Source organism: Dermacentor andersoni, chromosome 4 (genome assembly GCF_023375885.2).
Source record: "Dermacentor andersoni chromosome 4, qqDerAnde1_hic_scaffold, whole genome shotgun sequence".
NCBI classification, from domain to species: domain Eukaryota; kingdom Metazoa; phylum Arthropoda; class Arachnida; order Ixodida; family Ixodidae; genus Dermacentor; species Dermacentor andersoni.
In genome coordinates, this window is record NC_092817.1 from 184,195,056 (window position 1) to 184,205,269 (window position 10,214).

A 10,214-nucleotide genomic window follows, 5' to 3' on the forward strand; every position below is an offset into this window, starting at 1 on the left:
GAACGTTTCAGACTGCTATACTAGGCTACACGCTGGCATCGATTGAGCCGGAAGCACCACTTGAATGTAGTGGCACTCAAAAGTGCAGCTTGGCTCGTTTGATAGTGCAGCACATTTTATACACTCACTCCTGCTTGGTGCTGCTGCTAGGCAGGCCAGTCATGGTTACGTGGTGTGGTCGGTGTGGTCTGTACTGTGTGCAGTGTTGCGATGGCTGCAAATGTGAAGAAATGAACATCACTGACATTTGCCATGAAACTGGGGGTTATCCGGTGCATCGGGAGAATGGGGAGAAGTTGATCGTCCCCCATGCTTTCGGCATGCTGAGGACAGCATGTGTTTTGATGACTTCATCGGTGGTGGCGACACCCCTGGAACCACAGCCGAGTTGACGGATGCGAAGATTGTCGCAGAGATTACTGGCAAGTGGCACAACAAAGAAGCTGCCAAACATAATCCTGCAAGCACTGATGTTGTCCCGCTCCAAATTTCAAGGGAGGCCGTGGCATCTTTGGCCGTTGTATGCCGCCACTGCGGTGCTGTAAAAGGCACTGGTCTGGCGCTCGTGGACTACTTGGTTTATGTAGAGGAGGCGGCCGATAAGATATATATGTATGCGGTCGCCTATAAGAAGCAAGCTACACTGCTGCAGTTCTTTAACCTAAAGCAATAAATTCCTTGTTTGACGCTTCAAGTGAGTACTCACTGCATTGTGAGTGATTTATTCATTAACTTGCACAGAATTTTGATGCATTTCTTACGTCATTTTAAATATTGAATTCTGGCTATATGGAACTATTTCGTGATCCTCCTGCTGTTCGATATATCAAGGTTTGACTGTATTAATTTGATTTCGCCATTGCCATCACAGGCACGGTGGACATGGGACACAAGTACTGGCAGCTGCTCTGATAACTACAGTGTATCCATGATTATATGACTTCGAGGGTACCACGCAAAACGGTCGTATAATCTGGGCGACGCATAATTGAAAAACTAAAAATATGAGCAGTGACGCTCAGTCTTGCCCAAAAGACTGGTACAGACCACCTGAATATGCATGCGGCACAAACCTACACTGCTCCAAGGAAGGTAGATTAAATTATTTTAAAAAATGACAACCTAGCATTTAATTTGAGGAGGTGTGAGCAAACTGTTATTCTTGCCTTTAAAAGAAATCGGTGATATTTTTCTGTATGTTTGCCCAGCTGTGACGCATCAGCTTCCTCTCGACAGCTGCAACATCTGGCAGCAAGTCGTCGACATCGTCACATGCACAAACACTGCCCAACACTGAACAAGTGCTGGGCCAGCAGCAAAATGCACCTTAAGTGCCTGATGCTGGCCACAGTCATGAGTATATACAGATGAAGACGATGAAGGGGAAATATAATGCTCATAGTGCTTCCTCCGCACGTGGAAGTGGCTAACCTGGCCGCTGGTTATGGCAGTGAACGGCATCTGAGAGACTTTAAGTGCAATACATGCACAATATCTGTGGAACGGCAGCGGCCGTCAAGAGGTGGTGACAACAGGAGTGACGCCATAGTTCACTGGCGAAGTTTGTTCCGAAACAATGTAGGGCCCGATGAAAGGGGATTGAAACTTCTCACACAATCCAGGAGCGCAAACTGGGCTCCACAGCAACACTTCGTCTCCAGGGTGAAATTTAATGCCCAGAATACGCATAGTTTAGAAGGACTTCTTTCTGGGAGAGTTGGTGCATGGCTGTGTTAGGAACAGTTGTACTTTTGTACGTACGTACAACTCTTCCTAACTTATATGCATAAACTGTCAAATTACAATATAATGAATTTTTGATATAACAAAGTAAAGTGCCCGTTATACCAACTTTGTTAGATCAAGGCTTAACTGTATTTGGGTTCGACTGTGCTTGAATCATACTCAAACTTCTTGAATACTTATGCATCCCTATAAATAAGGTAGGATGGTTGAGCCAGAAGTGCAGTCAATGAATGGATAAAAGCTCCGAAGACAGATGGCCAACTTGAACTGAAAATAATTTTTTTTCTTTTTGGTTCCATTCCCAAGTAAACAAATTGCTGTCTTCCGGTTCAGTTGCGGTTCAAAGCTCAGGTCATAACTGCCGCTCTGTGGCAGTTATAGCACCTTTAGCGGTTATAGCAGCTTTAGCGGTCTTGAGGAGCTTGGTCAGTGGTATAATAAGTCGGGTGATGTTGGAAAGAAAACGGCGGCGGAAGTTAAGCAACCCAAGAAAGTCACGGAACTTTCACAGTGATGTTGGGCGAGGTAACTGGTGCAGGGCTTGAACTTTCTTTTCTAGTGGTCCCATTCCTTCGGGAGTCACGCGGTGTCCAAGGAACTCAATGTCATGGACACCGAAGACACACTTTGTGGGTTTGATGAAGCGGCCGTGTTTCTGGAGCCGAGCAAATAGCAGGCACAAATGGTTGCTTTTCTGCTTGGGGAAAATACTAGCCACCAGGAGGTCATCGAGATATGCGAAGACGAAGGGGAGTCCCGAGGTGACCTCGTTCATGAACCTCTGAGGCGTTTGAGCAGCGTTTCTCAGCCCAAACTGCATGTGGATGTACTCGGAAAGCTTGAATGGTGTCATATTTGCAGTCTGTGGGATGCCTGCTGGCTCGACAGCAATTTTATGGTAGGCCTTAACTAAATCTATCTTTCTGAATATTACCGTTCCAGCTAGGTTGGCTGCAAAGTCATAAATGTGAGGGAGTGGATAGCGATCAGGGACGGTGCACGTGTTGTGTGCACAGTAGGCGCTGCACGGGCGCCAATTCCCCTGAGTCACACTGGTACCACATGGGGAGCTGAAGACCACCTGCTCGACGAAGGACGAATGATACCCAGATGGAGCATGTGGTTGAACTCTCACCTTGCGATGGCAAGGTGGTCACCAGCGAGGCGTCTGGGTTGGCTGAACACTGGGGGGCCTGTGGTGACAACATTGTGTACAACATTTTGACATACTGGCAGATAAGATTGGAAAGTTTCGTGATGGCTGGGAAGTCTGACATAATTGAGGCAAATGCAGATGATCGTATCCGGGCTACCATTCTGGTGGTTGATTTCAAAGGCGCGAGGATGCCTTGTACTAGACATCGTAGTCATGATATCATGCCCATGAGGCAATGAGCGCAGAATTCAACATTAAGGGCGAAGTAGGTCAGAATTATCCATGCCCAATACGGGCATATGTACGCCTGCAACATTGAACACCCATTGGAAGGTGCGTTGGAGACCCAAGTCGGTGGTAAAGGAGCACTGGCCTTATGTGTTGATAGAAGAGCTGTTGGCCGATTCAAGGGGTGCATTCTTTTTTGGCACACTGCTAGTCTAGCCACGTGGCAGGAATGATGCTGACCTCTGCATATGTGTTCATGAGAAATTGTTGTACGGCAAGCCTGTCAAATATCTAGAACAGGCGACTTGTCGTGCGCCAGGAGTCACCGGCCACCATCAGTGACTCTGCGGCATGTTTCTTTGCCAGCTGCAAGGGAAACGTCGCTGACATGTGCTGGCACTGTATTTGTTGTGATACCAGCAATATGCGTCGTGAAGAGGGCCAGAGCGGTAGCTGGGTCGAGAAGGGAATCAGGGACGGCAATCGAGGTCACGCTGATTGCAGAAGGCCAATGAGCGTAGTGCAGTAATGTGTCTCGGCAAGTTCACCAATCTTTTGCTCAAGGTGAGACTGCCAATCTTCGAGGTGCAACAGCGGAAAGGTCGTTGGTGCCACAGTACCTCTTGCTGAACAGTCAGCGATGCGGTTGACCAGCTCTGCAAGATTGTCGAGCGACGTGTTTTCGGGTGTGGTAGCCAAGACAACCACAGGATTCTGTGGCAGGTGCAGAAGGAACAGTTCACGCAGAGCGGATTGTTTGCGTCCACCCTACAGCCATTGAGGAACCACCCCATACGACGAAGTTCCGATGGTCGATGGTCTCCGAGGTCCTCTTCGGTGAGAAGCTGCTGGAGGCGTCTGTGCTCAGACATGGGCTTGCGTTGCAGCACCGTCATTTTGTAGCGGTCATAGGGGGTGGTGTTGTGGGGTGCGTCCACATCGTGACACTCCTCGACCACCTCTATAGGGAGTGCCGAGACAGCTTGGAGGAACCTCGCGCACTGCGAGGTAATGCAACGAAGGTTGAAGATGACCTCCACTTGAGCAAACCAGGCTGCAGGATTTTGTGGCCAAAATGGCAGCAGGTGAATCTGCATCGTCGCGAGGCCCTCTGCACTGGTCATCAGTCTCTCATTTGTGGCTTTGTCCACGACGTGCTCACTGTACAATCACATAAAGATCACCCCATTATACGAATCGAGGTTAGGTCTACTTCAACAATGTACGAGCGAAAGTCCTGAGAGCCGTTTAGACCAATGGCGGGAGCCAAAGCTCTTTCTTTTTATTCTTCATCTGACCACACAGCTTGTAGCGCAACGCCGGAGCGAGCAATATGTAAAAGGCGGCCGAGGAGGATGACGACGGCTGCTAGAAGCATAATTAACTATTTGCTGCATACTTGTAAAGTTTAACAATAACCATCAGAGCGTCATTTATAGCTAGAGTAGCTTGGAATCAGTTTGGCACTGAGCAAACATATACTACAGTAGTAAACAAGCAAAGATAATCTGCCTCTCCCATACAATTTGGGATCTGTGCTCGCTTCGGGTCATTCTTGCTCTTGGCTTGATCATGATCATGGTGGCAACCCTCAGGCTTTTGAGTATCTATCTTGATGCAAGTAAGCCTCTACCATGAGTTATTGATGCATTGAAGGTCACACACACACACAAATAATTATATTTCACTCACGTGGTACTGCACACTGTGTTATGTTTTTCAGAACTGTTAGGATGCATACTGCTTGGCAGTTACAAATGTTCTGGCTTGTTTGTGTCCCAAGTCGCTGTCTGTGGCTCTGCTTTGGCTCGGGCATGGTTCAGGTTAGCAGATATGGGTACTATTCGAATTACTGCAGCCGAAGCGGGCAGGCGAGAGTGGTGCGTGGTACCTCTGAAATTGTATAAACAGAAGCCAATATGGCTGCCGAGGCGGCACAGAGCACATTATTATGAATTATTAACAATTTAACAGTACAGCACTCCAACTACCCAAAGTGCACACAGGTATACTTTCTCAAGAGATTTCAAATATGGGTGAATACTAGATGCTCATCTAGCAGGCTCTGTATCGACAGTCTACTGAAAATAAAGATGATGGTGATGACCTACCCTTCATTTACCTCTCAAGGCCGCTACAGCAAATCAAAGCTATTGTTATTCATTATGGTTTGAGGCATCCTCACTTCTGTTTGCGTTCCTGTAGCAGTACTTCGCCAGCCACAAACACCAGAAGTAAAGCACCCAGCCACAGTGGAACAGTATTTATTAATTAGCTTTAGAATTAGCCAAACTCAGAACAACGTCAAGAGAAGCAGTGAAACACACAGGCAACTAACTAGTCATCACCTGGGGGTGTGGCACGTCCCTTGCGCCCATGCGCTTGCTGTACTGGCCCACCAGTCTCCCCCGTACTGCCGCAGCAATATATGAGCGATTCATTGCGCATGTGTGATGGTGCCCCACTCATGAATGAGGGATTGGCCATACTCGTAGCTGCATCACGATCATGCAGTGTAAGCTGTCGGCATGTGCAATCCATGCGATGCTGACATGCTATCCCAGATCTTGTCGGGTTCCAGGGACGTGCGGCCATAAAGAAAGCGAAGCATGCCATGTGAGCAACTGCAAGCAAGCTCAGTGTTGTGCACTCGTCAGAAAAACAAAGCGAGTGAGAAACTTGCAGTAATTAATTGTTAGATCACTAGACGAGATTCTATCAGTTATCGCATGTCTCACAAAAAGAGAAGCATGCACGGCAGGGCTGCCAATTTGCAGGCGCCTACCTCTAAACAATGTAATTGCATGCCAATGAGAGAGCCTTGCAGGCAAGCATCTCGTGGTAACACTTTGAGAGATAGAAATTAGCTTTTCCAGCGGCCGTAATCAAAAAGACGGAGAATGCCGATTATAAAGTGCACCAATGCGGGTGTGAACCATACAGCAATAAACTAAGTGAAGCAGCAATACTCCGAAACCACTGCAGTGGAAGCCACCATAGAGCAACGTGAAAAATCAGTTTTGGCGGACGCTGAGGGGTGGCAGCACAATGTTTTTTTTTTTTTTTTCAAGAAATCGCGGTATGTTGCAGCACCTCCTGAGCAATGCTAGGGAGCACTTTGTTCCAAAAAGGTGCATTTTTTCAACGCCTTCGTTTTAAATGTATGGCCATGGGCACTTGGGACATTTTTCTACTGCATACATCTACGGCACTGACCTACAAAGGATGAACAAGCAATGAAATCGAGTTACATATATTTTTGAGAACGGGTCATAGAGTTATAAAAACCAAGCTGCTTGTGGGTACCAATTGCCAGTCATTAAGTCCGCAAAATATGTGTTGGCACGGAGATAGGACGTTCGTGTCATTGCGGTTTTGCAGCAAAATGATTGTCTTCAGATGTTCAAGTCTGCTGATATGGCTGTTGGCAGACCAATTGCAGGCTGTAGCAGTGCATGTCGACAGGGGTGCCATGATGAAGACTACTGCCGCCAGGATTCAGTAGTCAAAAATCAGGGCTTTTTCAGCCTAGTGGGACTACACATTTTTGATCAAATGCTTACTGAAGAATACATAATGTAAATAACTGTAGTGGCTTGAATCACAACTTTCTCATTTAACCTCACTTCGTGCAAGTCACCCTCCCTTGTTCTCACAAAACATTTTGACTCCGATCCTCAACTTACCCTCACCTGACTTGGTGAGGACAGATAAGGTAAAGCCCATATCAACTGCAGTGTCTTTCATAAGCAATGTTGATTTGTAATGTCAAAGCGCCACTTTTTAATCAATTATTCAGATAGTGCTACAGCAATTGCAGCATGAAGATATCCACAGGGATGACCGCATTATGTGTTCTTGCCTATGGCTACCACCTGCCATATTCCTCCACAATTCTTTTAGTGAAGCTGTGCAGTTCTTTGTAAATACAAATGATCTTTTACCCTTGATTGCAATGTGTTCAGTGTGTTGTCAATGTATACTGGTTGCACTGCAGCGAACTATATTATAGTCGTATTTGTGCAACTAATTCAATTCTTTTTCTCTTTCCTTTATCCACAGACATCTCCAGTTTACCCATAGGATCTCATCACAGGCCAAGTGACAGGAAATGTAAATTGGAATGCTAGCATTTTTTTTTTTTACTGCAGCAGTAGTATATGCGGAGCCGAGTAACTATGGAGTCAGCCAGCAACAGTGAGCATTGGTGTTGCACTCCGAAGCTGTTTGGAGGCAACCTGAGTGCATGTGCAGGCACGAACGGTGGCGGACGGTATTCAAAAATGAAAAGCTCGCAACAGGGCATGTGACGTCACGTCATGTTATGGTGCATGAAGTGTAGAGGCCCACTGGGGAAGTGCTTGGTTCATTTGCACATGACTGCATCCAAGAAGGCTGCAAGAAATGAGAGCAGGCCCATAAAGCAGATCAAGATGAGGCGCAGTAGCCGCAAAGAACACCCGAGGACCAACCATGTCTAGGAATGGCCAGAGATGCCAGAAGAGTGACATGCAGAATGGCAAATATTCGAAAGCAAGCTGACAGAAGCGTGCTTCATGTAGAGACAGCACCCAATGCATCAGACATAAGAGTTAAGAGGCGCCGACTTTCCCTAGAGTGTTATGGCACTCCACTACGCATATACTTCTGTTGTGATTTGTGACCTGTGCATTCCTTTACACTACAGGTCTACAAGCTTCTCTTTCTTTGTTCAAGCCTATTCTAGTTTCTGCAGTCAGTGGCTGCACTTGGGCATTTTCAGTCTGTGAGCAGAGAGCAAGAGCACTTTCTGCCTAGTGAATGAAAAAACTCACCTGTTTTAAGTCGGTGCTTCTAAGGAATGAATTTCACTTCCAGAGTTTTCATTGTTCCAGTTTATTTATTTAACAAAGCTGTTATAAAAGCCTGAAAAACAAGAGTGTGCGTGAAAATGACATAATTAATTCCGAGTTTTTGGGATGCTTAAAAAGCTGTGAGAACAGTCATTGGTTCAGTGGTCCATGACACAGAAATGCAAGTTGTGCCAGAGCATATTAGATCGCCGACCAAGTGACCCGGCTTGGCAGCTTGCATAATAAAGAAGTACCAACATTGGAATTTTGGTGTCGCATTTCTCTTCTATTGCGATAGAAATTATATGGACACTCGAAGCAAATTCGCGCTGCCACTGTCGTACCGTCACGGTACCGGCAGGGCTTGTGTGGCCAACTTGTGGTGGCTCAGGAGGCCTCCAGAAACATGACACACACTGCGCTTTCGGCTGCAGAGATGACGAGACCGAGTGGATGCACTGTAACCTGCGTTGCAGTAGAGCCAGTGCAGCCTTTCGCTGCAGGCTTGGGCAGAAACAGTACTGAACACCTGTGGTACAGCTGTGTGCATCCCACAATGTCGTGCATGGTCAGACCTACAAGTACTGATGGTTTTCCTTCTGTCTCATCTCGCGCACCACAGAGGCGCAGTGCCTGCCACACCGCCCTTGGCACTCCTTGCCATGCTAGTGTTCTGAGACAACTGGTAGTAGTTCGCCAGGGTGCTGATTCCACAGCAGCAGTTGCCTCGCATGCTGCGTCCCACCAATATGGAACCTCCTTGTATTGTTATAACCATCCCAGAAGCTCACGCATAATCTTAATCCCTGCTGTTGCTTTCAATATCTCGTCCTTAGGATGGAACTGTCAATCTTTTTTTTTCTGTTACATGCAGCATTGATGCTGCAATCATGGTATGAAACGGTGCAGCAGTGCAAAATGAGTGATCCTTTGCATTTACTTCTGTTATGATTGGTCTTTGGATTGACTTTAGGCTGCTCCAAGAGTGCTGCGACATCAAACAGCGCACTTTCGTGACCACACGTTGTGGTCACATGGTGCCAGAGACTATGAGGTGTTTATGGGACACAACATTCAACTTGGCGTTTTGGTTCCACTGAAAGCTCAGCATGTTTTAGCAACACTACTATGCTTAAGAATCAGGTTTAGTTAAAGCAGTTAAGCATGAAGACTATCTTCACACTGATAAACTCATATTCTACTTCTGCCAAACTTCCAAGTTCATTTATTGGATAGAGGAACCACAGTGAAAGGAGAGGAGCTCAGAAGAACTCCATAACTTTAGGTTGCACAAGAAGGTCGAAAGACAAACATACAGGGGACAAGCGTTGCTTTCAATGAAGCTTTATTGTGGGTCCTTAGCCCCAGAATAAAGATGGGAAGAACCTAAAAGAACAGGTGTAAATACTATGTTCACATCTGTCGGCATAATCTACAGTGATTTCATGTTTTTTACGTTCTTCCCATCTTTTTTTCTAGGGTAATACATGCATATATGTCTTACATTGTGCAGTTGTTCTTGCACAAGAAGAATCTGTAGTTTGTGCCTGCAGGATGATGTTTCAACAAAGAACGCAGATTTTTATATAATAATAATTTTTATTTGTCTCTTTTCACAAAATACAGAAACAGAGTGGAAATAAGGGTAAAAGCCACATGCAGCAGCTTCAGGAAACTCCATTACACCCAACATGACAGTGTGGCGGAGAAACAACTTAGCCTTGACAAGCGTACAGAAAATACTCAAAACATTGGAACACATTCTGAATTTGTAAAGAATACATACAGCAGGGATCAGTGCAAAAATATATGTACAAAATGGAGAACAGTCTTAGTGAATTTGTTAACATTGTGTAATTCAAGATAAACAATAATGCAACATACAAAAACAAAATGAAATTCCATTTATAAATGCGGGAGCAGCAAAAACACTAACTTATTTTGCAATATTCCTTCCAGTGAGATATTATTCCATTCAAATTCTTCCCTGTTAAGGTAACAGGGAAATTTATAGGTGCTTGTTTGAAATCGGTACACAGTCTGACAAAATGGTGTAGACCAAGCAGTGCGACTGAGTACATTGTACACGGGCACATGATTTTGTTGTTATAGCATTTTTGTACGTAAGAATTAGCCTGAAGGCATAACGATTAAACGCTTGAATGATGTTAAATTTGGAATAATAGTTTGCTGTGTGGGCATGCCATGGTATGTTAGCAACTAATCTTATCGCATGTTTCTCAGCAACAATA

The 10,214-nt window shown here is 45.7% G+C and overlaps 1 protein-coding gene across 5 annotated transcripts in view; it reads left to right on the plus strand.

Annotated features, from left to right (window-relative positions):
- LOC126530614 (mediator of RNA polymerase II transcription subunit 30-like) overlaps positions 1-8,227 on the plus strand; it is an 88,723-nt gene extending 80,496 nt beyond the window's left edge. For all 5 annotated transcript variants that reach the window (XM_050177877.2, XM_055070666.2, XM_072287989.1 and 2 more), the window contains one exon: positions 7,193-8,227. In XM_050177877.2, coding sequence (XP_050033834.1) covers positions 7,193-7,235 — 43 coding nt within the window. In that variant the 3' untranslated portion in view covers positions 7,236-8,227. The remainder of the gene's footprint in view (positions 1-7,192) is intronic.
- Positions 8,228-10,214: the final 1,987 nt, after the last annotated feature.